The sequence below is a fragment of the Temnothorax longispinosus genome, chromosome 8 (genome assembly GCF_030848805.1).
Source record: "Temnothorax longispinosus isolate EJ_2023e chromosome 8, Tlon_JGU_v1, whole genome shotgun sequence".
Taxonomy (NCBI): domain Eukaryota; kingdom Metazoa; phylum Arthropoda; class Insecta; order Hymenoptera; family Formicidae; genus Temnothorax; species Temnothorax longispinosus.
The window spans coordinates 19,792,692-19,807,916 of NC_092365.1; the positions used below are offsets into that span (position 1 = coordinate 19,792,692).

The 15,225-nt window shown below is 42.9% G+C and overlaps 1 protein-coding gene across 1 annotated transcript in view; it reads right to left on the minus strand.

Moving 5' to 3' along the window:
• Positions 1–492: 492 nt before the first annotated feature.
• LOC139817162 (uncharacterized) overlaps positions 493–15,225 on the minus strand; it is a 47,712-nt gene continuing 32,979 nt past the window's right edge. Inside the window, exon 2 of the mRNA XM_071785016.1 lies at positions 493–14,836. Within this exon, the coding sequence (XP_071641117.1) occupies positions 13,310–14,836 (1,527 nt within the window). The 3' untranslated portion in view covers positions 493–13,309. The remainder of the gene's footprint in view (positions 14,837–15,225) is intronic.

Below are 15,225 nucleotides of genomic sequence, written 5' to 3' on the forward strand. Positions count from 1 at the left end.
ATTGTTCGCGTGCGCGATCAGCCAAAAATATTTCCGCCGACATTATTTTTCGCCCATTTACACTGTCAAAAAGACATAAAAAGACACTTGTTAACAATGCTTCTCTGAATATCGCTTGACGAGACAAATTAGGAGGAAGAATGGAGAATCGAGATTTCCTTGATACGAATAAAATATTGATTCTAAGAACTTTAATGTAACGAGCGAGTCAAGCCCACAATTTGCAAGATCTTTTTTAGATATACGACTGCATATTCAGATTGGATCTTACAAATTATGCACTTACCTCATTCTTGCTTTTTGCTATGCAAATGAATCTAGGTCAATTCTAGATTGGTGCTTCTTCGGCTCTTTCGGAGGATAATCTTCTCTAATTTCAACAGAAATCTTGGCAGAAGCCACTTTATTTTCGAGGTCAAACCGTTCTTGACTCCATTTCGGGAGCGGGAAAAGTCGGAATGGGAATTGAGGATATGAAAAAGCACGTGTACAGCCGTTTTAACTGTCATAAGCAGCGTTTATTTCGTTTCTTAATCAAGTCGGAGCAGTTCTTTAAAAAATCATATTCGCGCTTTCGTGACTCGCGGCGAGAACGCGTTTACAATTGTTTGCGGGCAGAGGAGGGAAGGGATGACCCGGGGGGAGGGGGGTGGGAAAGAGGATAAATGGTGGGGGACTGGTAGTGTATCTTTACACGTAGGACGAACGCTCGAATCGCGTCCTATATATTTGTATATTTGTTTTTTTCTTTCCTTATATATATTTATATATGTATAACATGCGGTGTTCCCCACGGTGGAGAAGAGGAACGCGCGACGAGACGCACCTCGTCCCCTCGTTCCATCGAAGGAGTTCGCTAATCGCGAAGAGGGTACGGAGGTGAGAGGGAAGGACGCGGGAGGAAAGGGACGCAACGAGCATGATTCCTCGCGTAATCATAATTATGCGGATTATCCATGTAATGTGTATTTATTTATAATATTTATATTCATAATGATGTATGTACGAGTAAGAGATCAAACTTTGCATTGTCGCTTAAATAAAATGAGAGAAGCCACGTTAATATCCTAAGAACTTAGCATAAACTTACGTAAAACCGGAGCAGACGGATGTGTGTACGTATTCGTGTGTCTGTTTTGTCCGTGTGTGTGTGTGCGTGCGCGCGTGCGAGTATGCATGTTGTGTATTTTTAGGTTTTGTGACGATGCGCATTTTACGGCGGTACAAAAGCCGAGACAATTAGCCGCTGCGAGCCATCCGGTCCGTGAAAAACTCGGGAAAGACACGAGCGAGTTCGTGCAAAGGGAAAATTAAAGAATTAGGAAATTAAAGAGTTCGTGTGCGGAAATAATAGCAAGTCCCATAATTCGATGTAGTTTACTTTAAACATGAAATCGTATCTAAAAATGCGCTTTACGTATCGTAGGTTTCTTACACCGCGAACCCTTCGGTAGAGTATTCTGCAATAATACGAAATGAAAAAGAAATGCGCAATGCATAAATGCAAGCGGCAGTCACGTGATAAAGTCAAACGTGATAAGAACAATGTCTCATCGATCGATTGCGGTTTTCCTTGAAACTTGAAACTAAATGCCTCAAAAATTCCCGAAGAGAATTAAAATATTAATTTATCCTAGCACATTTAAGATATTCTTTATAATATCAAAAATATTAAAAAACAATGAATAATACATTTCTTGGAGTTATAAGTAACAGAAAAAAATACATTTTTTCTGTAATATATTAATAAAATCGCTGATTATTTGAAATCTGTGAAAAAACTTGAAGAGATTAATTGGAGAGATTATTGAATCATGTTCTCTTTCTCTAATCCGTAATATCATGATAAACTAATGAAAATTCTGACATTAATAACCGTTCAGTACAAAGGGCACTTTCCCCTTTGGATAATGCTAGGATTAATTAATTTATGTGTCCGAGACCCCTTTTCCCCCACCGGACGTGTCGCAGCGGCGCAAACATATCCTTATACACAACATTAACAACTTAAAATATAGGAAAAGTCTTACTGTCGACTAAGTAAAACGATAACCGAAAAGACGTATTATCGTACAATAAACGAAAACGCCCTGCTCCAGATGGGCATCAAGGATACGAGAGGTGCGTGGAAAGGACATGCGTGCAAACGAATAATGACCAGTACGTATGCGACGCACGTATCATCTGAGAGACAGAGAGCGTGTACGCATTTGTATATATGTGTGTGTGTGTTTTGTTGTACGCGTGTATCTTCGAAACCACGCAGGTAATTGTGGCAGCATTCTTCGTTCCATTCGAATTTCACTTTTCTCGCGAGAGAGCTTACACACACTTGCAAAAATTATGATTGCACAGTGGTCGTGACCGCACTCACGTTGCGACGATATTAATTGCTAACAGAGATATCTCACCTTTTTTTTCGTAATATTTAAAAAATGCGCTGCAAAATTATCTCAAAAGTTCACCCTCTCATTGGCGATCAAAGTGAAAAATATTTGGCTAGGAACAAACGTAGGCAGACGTAGTTCGCGCAATAAAGTCCTGGAATTAACTGGAACTATCGTTCTTGAATCGTATTAACTTCTACGCGCGCACTGTGCATTTTATCGGAGATCTATCTCGCAATTTTTATGACGAGAGCGTATATAGGTATAGGTAAAAATACCATTCAGTCGGGATACATAAATGCGCAGGAACAAAAGCGCGAATTCTTGAAAATAACATGAGAAAAAGTATATAGCATCTCGATACATCCGAATTTTCAATCCGAAGAACGAATTAATCAATAAAATTCATAAAATGCAAACTAATAAAACGTTTTTCCCTTTCGCGCGAATGACTCAAGAGTTGCGAAATAAAATAGGAAATAATCTTAGCTTTCGAGTAAAAGCAACTCGCTTCCTAAAAGATAAACATCTTTGACCTTATTTAAAATTAGACAATTTAAAATTTAATAATCTAGCGCGTTGTACATGATATGTGAAAAATGACGTATAGATGCGGTTTTGCATCTCTAAACCGCATGCTTGCAAGTGATCGATATACACCAAGGGGGCATAATGCAGGACGTATTAAAATGATATTTATCTGTAATTCCTCATGCTACGACTTACGGATTAAGAGTATAAATCTCGGATCACAATTTGTTATCGCTGCGCGACGACGATTCGCAACTACGTAGCTATCACAATGTTCGCCGCGCGACCGCAATAATTAATTAAATACGCACTCCGCTCAGCTTTCTAGAATATTAAAGCTGCGCGTTGCGCAACCTGGATTATGCGCTTCGATTATGCTAGGAACAAAGCGACATTGACATTACACAGTAATTTATGCCATGAACTTGTTCCGCGATGTATACACTTTAGCGGTAAAAAGAGATGCGATGCGAGCGTTTAAAGGCTACGGATTGTAACGAACGTGGGATTGCGTGTGCATGTGTGTGTGTCCGTGTATTTTGTATCTTTGTGTCTCTGTGTCGCCAAGTATTTTTTTCTCGCAGGCACGTACATACGTAATCTATAATACATTTCGAGAGCTATAGGAAACAGTGTCCAACGCAAAATCCATTTTGGTTACGGTAAAAACTTGAGGCTTTGCCAGTCACCAACTAACATACACAGTGACCGAGGAACAACGATCTAGAATGTTTCGTTAGGTACGAAATAAAAGACACTGCGGAACCCCGGGCGCACCGACGTCGGTTGATTTTCAACTCAATTCTTTTTCCCTTTTTCCACAATTGTTCTCTGCAGCTCCGGTCCGTAAATAAGACAAATCGCCAACCGGAACCAAGCTGAACATCCAAAACTTTAGTATCGAGAGTCAATAATCGACAATAAAGAACCTCTATTTCGGATCGAGAAGAAAATTCTTTCAGTTGAGATCTAATTTCTCTGAATCCGACTTTCGAGTTTTTGTTAACACAAAATTTTCAAGCGTCCAGACAGTCCAAATCAACCGAGCCGTCAGCGCAACCGGATCTTAGACCCCCCTTTACGCGTGCGATTTTTGCTGCGTGTCACAACACGATAATTGACAAATTTCAGGCACAAGTACGAAACAAACCAATGTTTTCCTAATGTTAGAGGCTTACTTCAAATACGATTTTACATTCCAAGAAATCGACACTTAATATACGTTCGATCGATGATAACATGATTGTCAACTACTTTATTATTTACAATTATTCTCGCTTGATTCCGCCAATTCTGACAGGTATCCAAGCCCGAAATACAGATCGAAATACGAACGAAAATTGATCATAGATTTATAAGGTCGTGTTTAGAGAGAATTTCGGTTTCACCGTAAAATATATACGCGTTACAATTATCATGTTGTGATAAAAATAAAAATCGATTGCGTAAACGGGGATGGGCGACACGCGATCGATTGGTCGTTGCCTTCGGCGAAGAGGGTCGCGATGAGGAAATAAATATACAGCGAGAAACGTGTTGTCCTGGTCGCTAAAAAACAGCATTAATCTACTAGCTAACCGACTTTGTTCTCCGCACGTATTCTCTTTTTCTTATCAGCTATATGATCATTACATTGTCTAAGAGCCGGTTTCATCGCTTGGCCCTAACTGCGATCGATCCGTTTCTCTTTCTCCGCATGTACAGGGTTTGTTATTATCGCTTATTCATCCGTCTTATCTATTCTACAAATCATTCTTTCTGTTTAATGAAATATGCCTTATCCTGCAGTTAATTCATATCCTTAACAGAAACTGAACCAAATTCGTAGTTACTTCTGAGTAACTTCGAATTTAAATGAGTTTCTGTTAAGGATATATGTGTGTACACTGAGAGAAATTTTTTGCTGTATTAGCAAATCACTTGTCACTGTAATAACAACAAACACTTGGTTTGTTGCGAGAGCTAATTAATTTAGCAAAGTAGCACAGTAGCAAACCTTTTGTTGCAATAGCAAAAAATTTGCTACTCGCAGCAAATCAAATTTTGTTGTCATCTAAATTTCTCTCAGTGTAATATCTCCAAAGCTTCGAAAAAAGTGTTCTCTTTTTATGATATAACTGGTGTTACGAATCAGGAAACAGAGAATCGGACGAACCGAGGCTGAAGCCAAGCGACACATCATTTGCGTGAAAGAAACCGGTCCTAAATTCTCGCTTATCTATATGACTTAATACAGTGGCTTTGTTCTAAATCGCTCAAACAGGTACCTCTACCTGCATCGTTCGTTGCACGCCGCGCACGTGCATGCCGTGGGTGTGCGAATGATCGTGGACATAATTCGGCGAACATTCGTTTGACGAACGCTCGTCGTTTCACAGTCGTTTCTTCGACGACTAGTCTCAGCGCCGCGAAACCGAGTCGCGCGATTGCGCGTGAAAAAAACTCTTTTTTCTTTCTCACTCTTCGATCCCAAGTCAAATTGCAGTACATGCATTTCGGCGTGAAAATTTCCGACCCAAAAATTCCGTTGAACGTGTGCGACTAACCGGTTGACGACCCCCTCGATCGTCGCTAATCGCCGATCGATCGAACGACTCGCGCGACCGTCCTCGCTTCGCGAAAGCAATTTTCCACGCAATTTCCCCGGAATAACCCGGCTGCAGATGGCATCCATCGGATAGTGATAGGTTATTACAGAATAACTGGTCGCATTATGGGAATAATCCGACGGTTCTTAGAAGTCGTAAGCGAGTCCATTAGGCGAGACACTAAACGCAACGCTCAACTCAGCAATTTAGCGTAAGTGAATGTAAATTATATGTGCATTACATCTAATGTGCATACATATGCACATCTTGCCCCTCGTTATTTCAGATCACCTTTAATATCGAATAAAAGGCCGAGTAAATCGTAAAAAAAAAAAATTAAAATTAAATTTACTAACCAAAAATATAAAAGCAGCAAGAATTAGAGATAGAGATTTTAAACGTATGTAGACGAGGAAAACGAGAATTCTTCAATCTGAGGATTAAATTTTTGAATGGCACAGAGCCTTAACAATTCCGACCCAGATTCTTCTTCTATCGGATAGGATGCGCATCTTCAGCTTTCAGAATAGTTTCGCATCACCGAGTGAGAAAGTTCGTGAAGAGAACGAGAACGAAGATTCCGAAGTCTAGTACGATGGGATCAAAGCGCGGAGGAGGTTCGCGAATACGAGATTTTCACTCGCGACGCAACTCTCGGCCCTCTCCCTTCTCGGAGCGACGGTACCTACACGCCGGCAAAGCGCGATTCGTCGCGAGTGACGTGATAAAGAGGGATGCCACGGGGACGGGGTCACGAAGCGAGAGGGGTTAAACGCGCTCAACGAACTCCGAGGCACCTGTTCGCCACGTGTGTCTGTGTGTGGGGGTGTGCGCGGGCGTACGCACACGATGTATGCTAAACGCGCGTCCCTAACGGTTAATTTTACGAAAAATTCCTTAACTATCATACAAACGCTTACGCAATTATATAGTACATGTACATCGTTACGTTAGAAACGTGATACAGTCTCTCGTCGTTTTGTCCCGCGGTCGCTCTCTCTTTCTCTCCCTTCTCTCGCCTAACTCGTTCTCTCGTTATTATCCGCCGATTTCTTCCGCACTTACGTCACTTTTTTCGCCAAGGATAATTATTAATCCTAAACCGATAGCCGGAGTCGATTTTTTTTTTAAATTCGAAATCGATCTTTCCTTTATTCTCTCATGCGTAGTTGCTCGCTCGCTTCGCGTTGTTCCGATGCGTCGCATATCGATTTCCGGTCAAATTCGCATTTCACGCGCTGTTTACGTCTGTGGTTAAAAATTTACCACGATGATCCGTTTACCCAAGTCGAAGTTCGATTACGCTCGATCGGCGCGACGATTTTCCCGAATTTCGTCGTGAATTCCATATTACACCAGCCGTTTCACGCGTGTGATAAACGTCTCGTTAAATATTCATATCTGAAATTAATAATTTAAACGACGTTACGGATTATCACTCCGCAAATACCAAGTAATCGTATTTGTTATTTATCACGAATGCATTATTGAAAGGGAGTAAACTGGAAATTCTGTTCGCCGCAGAAATCGAATTTAACGAGCAGGTACAATCTGAGGATTTTCGATCCGATCGTAAATGCCAAATAAAGGAATTTCCGCGTCTCGCGTCTATTTTTGTAAGAATCAATTGCTGCGCTCTATTTGAAAACGTTTATATTAAAATCTGGATCTCATTTACCGCATAACCAGTTTGCTTTGATAATAGATGCTCAGCTAAGGCGATTAAAGGAAGAACACTGTTAGACGACTTAAATGAAGAACACTGTTCTTGCGAATGGAAAGGGACAAAATCACCGCGAGTTTCGCAACAACCCGCGCACTTTTTAACGAAAGAATCCACGAAAAAATTCCAGACAATTGTAATCTCTCGTTCACCAACAACCCCAACCTTGAGATTCGCGCTTACTCCGTTACAAGCTTAAAATCGCTTATATCTCCGGACACGTCGCATGAACGGCGAGAAAAAGCGTCCTCGAGAGCGGAGAGACAAGAAAAAGAGGAAAGACCGATTATTATTCATGCCACATCTAAAAAAAAATGGTTTTGAACGGACTTTCGCGCGATCTTTCCCGAGATCAGGCAGCGACACGCGAATGGCTCTGGGCCGCGAAGCTGCAGCGACAACTGAAAGGGTAAACGTGAATTACCGGTTCAAGCAGCGAGGAAATAAATTAAGTCGGTACAACCATCGTAAATAAGTGATTAACACGTTGAGTGCCACATTGTTACTCTCTGTTTACCGATTGAATCTCGTTAAGATAGTATAAGTACAAGCTCGCGTACACACAGTAATTTACGCCAATTAATACATCGTAATTCCAGCACGCTAAAAAAATACTTGATTTCACCGCTGAAACTGTAACACGTCGACTATCGTAAAGCCAGAGTGTAATCCACACATTTAACAAGAATAAGGGGGGTATATTTCCCATCGGAATATATTCTGCGAATGTAAATTTATGATTGAACAAAATTGATCATTACGAGTCGCTCGCGTGTAATCTTTGATCGTTCATTATCTTCAATTATCGCTTGAAATGTTTACCTTTTATTTTCTTCATCGCGATCAGTCGTAATGTAACGTAAGTAACAAGTGTCTAGGCATTAAACACGTTCTCTCGATAAGATATATCGCCGATTACCGCGTAGGCATTTGTGCGTATACAGGATATTCAATTACTATAATGTATTTATATGTACACAGCGCACCGAAGTGCCTCCGCATTGCATAGCATAGAGTATACAATCGGTGTAACGGGTATCCTTGCATGCGGAATTAGCGAATCGTCGGCCGGCACTCCACGTGTTAATTCGCGAGAATTACGGGGACGCACGGGGGAAAAACGGAGACTAGGTTCCGCGCAAATGAGCCAGCTTGCGAAAAATGAAGCGTGGCGCCTACCTAACGAGCTATCGGCAGTGGTAGCGACGACCGGTCCCAAGCTAATCGCCCACTAAAGTAATGCACGCGTGCGATCGTCGAGACCGGTCGATTACATTTTTTTTTTCCCGATCGATTTCCGGGACGTGGCGCAGCGACGACGGATCGCGATTATTTCCCTCCGGGTTTCGGCCGATTAACGTTCTTGTTTCATCTCTCGACGAGACGAGTATTCTCGCGAACGCGCGCGCGTTGCGATACGATTCTCTTGATGTCGCCGTAATTCGTTCTATTATGGTCGGATTAAGAAAACTTACGAGATAATATCGCTGAGAAATTAAAAAAGCTATACTACTGCACGCTAAAATTACACGTACGAAATAATCGGGTGATATACTTTCGCGGATTAGGTTGGATTTTTGGAGATGAGAGGATGAAAGAAATCCAAACTCGAAACCCACGCTCGTGTCACAACACGTCACAAAGATCGTCCTGCGTTCTCGATCGCTCAACCTGAACTGTACTCAAAGTTATGTCAAAAACCCAGTTATTCTTATACTCGGTCGTCGAAGTGAGAACAAGTATCGATTGTAAAAAGGTTCCAATTTTTTATCTTTTACGTAATAAGTAATATATTTAATGATATAATATATATATATCAATAATTATATATTAATATTATGTTATAATATAACACATATTATGTATAAATATAATAATATGTATTATATCAATATTATATTCTGCTAATATTAATATTTAATTAAGATTATATATTATTCACAGAGAAATATTGTTTTCAAGAGCGATATTTTCGAAGAAAGAATAGGGGATCGATACTCGTTCCTCGTACACCTTGTATTCCTTGTACAAAGAAAAAGAAGAGGGTCGTCAATACTTTTGCGAGCACTCTACGACGAGATTAAACTACATCGCGCGCTTTACAAACTATTCATTCATCACCTCGATATAACATAATATACGTAATTTTTACACACATATATAATATATATATATACTTTTTTATCTACATTCGTTAGTATAAATCCCAGTACGCCTAAGTTCCATATCACAAAGACATGCTGTTCGGTATCACGATTTTTTAAATCCGCCGATCGCTCCGATCTCTTTCAAACTTAATCGACTTTTGCCGCTCTTCGCTGCTATCATTGTCGGCTGCGCCCTTTTCGCCGCCTTTTATATGTCCATTCTCTTTCGGTTTTTTTTCTCGTCATGTTTCTCTCCTTCGTCGTCGTCGTCTCGTCACTCATCCACGCTCGGCTCTTACAACTGCCCGCCCCGCGCACGCGGTTTTGTTCGCCTAAATTTAGCGATTTCGCATCGCCAGAGTCATCGCATTGTTCGCGGACCGCGCGTGCTGTCGTGCTCCGAAAGCTGTTCTGGTGAACAAGAGATCGCCTGACGATTACGGTCGGGCACAAAGTAGAGCTTGAAATAACTCGGGGAAAATTGATGACGACGCGATAAAACAGGAAGTGGTAATTAAAGCACATCAACGTTTAACAATGGTTCAGCGAAGAAGTGATGCATATTAATGATTTTTCTGTTGCCAATAATATATTTGCACTTGGATGAAATTATACAGTAGGAGATTGATCATTGATATCGGCTTGAATCGAGTTTTCTTTTGTCTTTTTTTCATACAAAAAAAAAGTACAACACTTTCTTGTACACTTTCTCGCACAAATAAATAAATAAATATTCGCAAAATTTTTTTCGAAAAAAGTTACGTAGTAAAATGCGTTTCTGACATGGTTTTAAAATAACCGTAGAACAATCATTACAGAACAATATACATTGAAATTGTTGCTTCCTTACAAAATTAATAATTAATTTTAATATTAATTATTAATTAAATAATTCAAATTTTAATATATTTAATAAAAAGTTCTCAATTTACAGTTTCAAATTTAAGGTGGTCCTTTCGTGAGAACAAGTATTAGATAAGTACCTAAATTTGATATATGTTGTGATGCTATGAGTGAATTTGAACGGCTTTTATGTAGAAATGATTTACATTACATAGATACCTACTATCGTGTTCTTTTTCTGGAAACAATTGTAAAAATCTATCTCAGAGTTTTCCACATATAAAAGCCGTCCATTCATAACGGAGACTATACAAAGATCTACGAGGTACCGATAATAATGCGGAACTAAAACGGTCATAGGACACGAGTCGTTCACCCCGCGCGAGCAAAGGGAAATCCCTTTTATTTTCGGTTCTTTGTCGTGTGTCCTTTAAACCGGATTTCTCGCTAGAGAGACGCGCGCTCCCGTAAGACCTAACCGAACGTGTCCGCGAGGGAAAGAAAAACGTGAAAGACGGATGGTGCGTGAAAAACGCGATTGTCACACGTCTCACAAGCGAGAACCGCGAGGGATAGAAAAGGCCGCTACCGTAACACGCCGGACGTTTCTGTCTCGATTAAATGTACGCAGCGAATAATAAGCACCGAGACGAGGATGCACGAGGGGAAAATTAACCCAGTTAGCCCAGAAGAAGCTGAGAGAAGTTAACAAACCGAGCGCGATTCTTCCCGTCGTAAATTGCGCGTCGCGCCGTTCATCGCATCGGATTAAACGCTGGAGCCGCCTAGGTACGATATTTTTTTTCCGGCGTTTCCCCCGGTTCACCGTGCTTGCTTTTAATCAAAGCCCGCTTCAGAATTGACTGAACTTTGCGTTCGGTTGAAAACCGTAATGAGCGTTCATAATTCATCACTAATGGATTCGTGTATAGTGAGCAATTTAATGCAGGAAAGGCAGCCTTCTCTATCTATCGCCTACAAGAGCCGCATAATAAGGATCTTTAATTATGATAATAGGAGAAAAAGATAATAAAGTAAGTGTGTAATTAATTACAAAGTAACGTACATAATAAAAAGTATCGTCAAAAGCATTAAAAAAATAATTCCGTTCATTTCAATGACCGAAAGAAATGTTGGAAAAATAATTGTTTAACGCGTCCTATTTTAATCGATTAAAAACAAGCACTAATATTTAAACGCATGTAATACAGAAAACTTTACAAAACACAATTATAAAAAAATGTGTAAAACCTATAAATTTTACAAAATCGTCACGTGTATACAATGTTATTCTTGAAGCGCGATTCGATTTCATCGATATAACTTTCCGTGAACGGTCTATGAAGCGATTCGCGCGATTCTCGCTCGAATTGTTGCCGCGTTTTGTCAAATATGTGCAACAAATCGTATTAATGACGGAAAAGTGCATTTCGGATATATTTTCTTTCGGATCACAGAAAGAGGGACGACAGCGTCTTTACGAACAGCGGCAAATCTATTCAGTCGAGCGTGTGCTTCTTCACATCATTAGATCATGTCTATCGCGAACGAATCGCTATGCCTGCGTCGTCGTCGGTGACATCGCGACACGACGATATATCTAACGTGCTGCATCACGTACGACCTATCGAGCCGTCGCGGTTTCCCCGGGCTTCCCTTGGCACAATGACCTCCAGGTCGTCCGAACTACCACCCCTGCGCACCGTCGCGATCCGTGAGAGACGATCGACGACGATTGTGCATTAATCCTGATTCGCGAACCGAGACTTTATGTAAATGTAAGTCGATCGACGATTCCGTTTGGACTCAGCTGACTTCTGTTTGCGATCAATTCGACACGACCTGTCGTCTTATCTCCGGTGAAATCGATTGTGTTGGAGAAAATACGTCGCGCTGATGAGAAGGAATGAATAATTCGTTCCTCCTTATATCGATGTATTATGTACCGCGACAAATTTGATAGTAACATTTGCGTACGTCTCTGTACTTATCCGTCAATTAGTCGATTTGTTACACAGATCTGAAATGTCTTTGAAAAATTGAGTTTTACGTTTCACCGTTTGTCGGAACAAAACGTAAAGTCTAGCTTTACAAAGAACGAGAGACAGCCGGGAGGCGATGAATAACAGTCGCGTTGTGTCGAGTGTCGAGATCGTCCTCGCGATTTCCGGGGCGCGTTTCGGAGACTCCTCGAAAAAGGAAAGCGCCTTTTGCTTCCACGATTGTACGTTCCGCAAAGGACTCGACGACGAGTGTTTTAAGACACACAATCGCGCGTTGAATTGTTTCATACTCCATTCACGAGAATTTCTGAAGCTTTTCAAGATATTGTCGTATAGCGGGAAAAGATGTCTCTTACCGACAAGCGTACCGACCGCGTATTTTCACGACGGAGGCAATGACCGTCGGAATAAATCTCGAAACGAGTAGACCGGAGAGCAACGCAAAGCGACGTCGCCGCGGCTGAAGGTACGATTTCGAGAATACCGACCTTGTAACGCAAGACTAGACATAAGGCGTGAAATCAGTTATAATAAACCAGTGACGAATCCGCGAAAATGAGTCTTTCCTCCAATCATTTTTTTTTTGTATGATTTTTCTCGGATAACGCTAACTGTACGGACGTTCGGCATTCGCCTTTAAAAGGGAAAACATCTCCGACCTACGAAAATCTCATAGAAAACATCTCGTTTCTTCTCACCAGATTATAACCGATTCGCGGCCCATCGACAACTAGCCACACCGCGACGACGGTAGAAACGCGACGCGTGAATCACATGTATCCGAGATCGATGATGAAAACAGCTATTCACCCTTATGACCGCAAGTAACCCTCCTCGACGCTACGTCGAGGTAGCGCAGCTCGGACGTCGCCCGAACGGAAGGCAGCGAGACACAGCCGAGTTTCACATTAGATGACCGGTGCCGAATCATCTTTATTTTTACATTATTTTCACGGGTTTCCTTCTGTCTACGAGGAAAGCGCGTGATCATTTCGTGACGAAAAGCTCGTCAGTAGCAATACCGAGAACGGCAGCGAGCGAGCGAATCGGAGGGAGGAGAAAAGAGCGATTGGCGTCACGTCTTGGCCTATTGTCTCAGCTCCTCGAGGATCTCCTGGATTCCCGGCTGAAACGAGAGCACCAACCGGCTGGAGCTGCTCGAGGAGCCGTGAGAGCTGTAATTGTCGTGCGACGCGCCATTGTTATTGTGCTGTTGCTGCTGCGCCTGGTGTGTTTGACGAGCGCGCTGCGACTTGCCGGTCGTCGCACCGTCGACAGAATTGAGCGACTGATGGCTGCTACTCTGGTTCGACCGATGACTCCCGTGCAACTGGGACTCGGACAGACAACCGTAAGACCCGAGGGGATACGGATCGAAGATCGTCACCGGCAACTCGCTCACGCGCTCTCTCTGCTGCTGACGTTCGGTCTTGCTCGCAGAAATATCGCCGCTCGACGCATTATTACCACTCTGCAATTGATTGTTCGTCTTACTGGAGCTCCTACTACTGACTGAATTGAGCGACTGATGGCCGCTATTCAGTCCCCCCGTCGTGCCCCAGGTGCCGCCGTGCAGCTGAGACGCGCCGTACGCCGACGAGTAACCCGCGTAAGCGGACACCACGTCCTCGACCAAACGATTTCCTCTCTGCTGACCCGTCGTCTTGCTCGTGGAAATGTCGTCGCTGGTGTTATTGGCCCCCTGCAGACTGTTGGTCTTGCTGGAGGAGCTCCTGCCACCACCGCCACCGCCGCCACCGGTCCCGCTGATAGAGTTCAGCGACTGATGGCCGCTGTTTAATCCCCCCGTGGTGCCCCAAGTACCGCCGTGTAATTGGGACGCGTTGTACGAATAACCCGCGTAAGCCGACACCATGTCCTCCATTAAACGGTTTCCCCTCGTCTGCTGACCCGTCGTCTTGCTCGTCGCGATGTCGTCACTGGCGTTATTGCTGCTCTGCAGACTGTTGGTCTTGCTGGAACTTCTACTGCCGGACGCGGACGTTCTCAGGGTGGAACCGCCGCCGGTGGTCGCGGGTTGCGTCGACGTCACCGCCGGCAGCGTGTCGTTCTTGTCACCCGGCGGCCTCGGCAATCGACGGCGCAGCCACGGATGCCTCAGCGCCTTGTTCGGCGTCATTCGGCACTCCGGCTCCCACACGAGGCAACGTCTGAGAAAGTCCAAGAACAGAACGTCGTCGCAGCCCTTCAGGGCGCGCTCGAGATCGTGCGAGCCCGGTGGACCGCGCAGCTTCCCTCGTCTCGATAGACCCCCGCTTAGCACTGTCGTGCCGTCCGGCATCGCCGTCGCGGTGCAGTACTTCGGGTAGCCCTTCGAGCTGATGAACTGACGCGATCGTTTGGAGTTCTGTAGGAGCCGCTGCGGTGGCATGCCCAGCATCTCGATGATGCACGCCAATTGGTCTCCCTCGTCCTCGCCCGGCAGCAGTGGGAAACCGGTGAACAGCTCCGCCAGGATGCATCCGAGGCTCCACATGTCGATCGGCATCCCGTATCTCGCGCCCAATATTACTTCCGGCGCACGGTAGAAGCGGCTCTGGATATAGGTGTATACCCGTTGATTCTCGTAGCAGCTGGAACCGAAATCTATCACCTGCAACACGCGGAGATATCTCGTTAACGCACCGAATCAATGCAGTTTTAAATGATACGATTAGTAATTGTATAATTAATCGGATAACACGATAGATTGAGAAACGGCGTTTCACGTTGAGTGTATAACAAGTAAATTTTAGAGGTAGATGATCGTTTTCATTTTCATACAGTTGGCGATATTCGAATGAAAATTTTGTTTTTCGAAAAACAAAACGAAAAAATTCATTGCAAACACAGAGGGATAGCTAGAATGTTGGTTGTAAAATATGGAATATATCTAGAATATAAAATCTGGAATATTTATAGGATATAGAATGATGAAAAATTTCCTGTCGCAGCTCGATACGTCCTAGCTCGATATGACGCCATAACTATACATATACATGT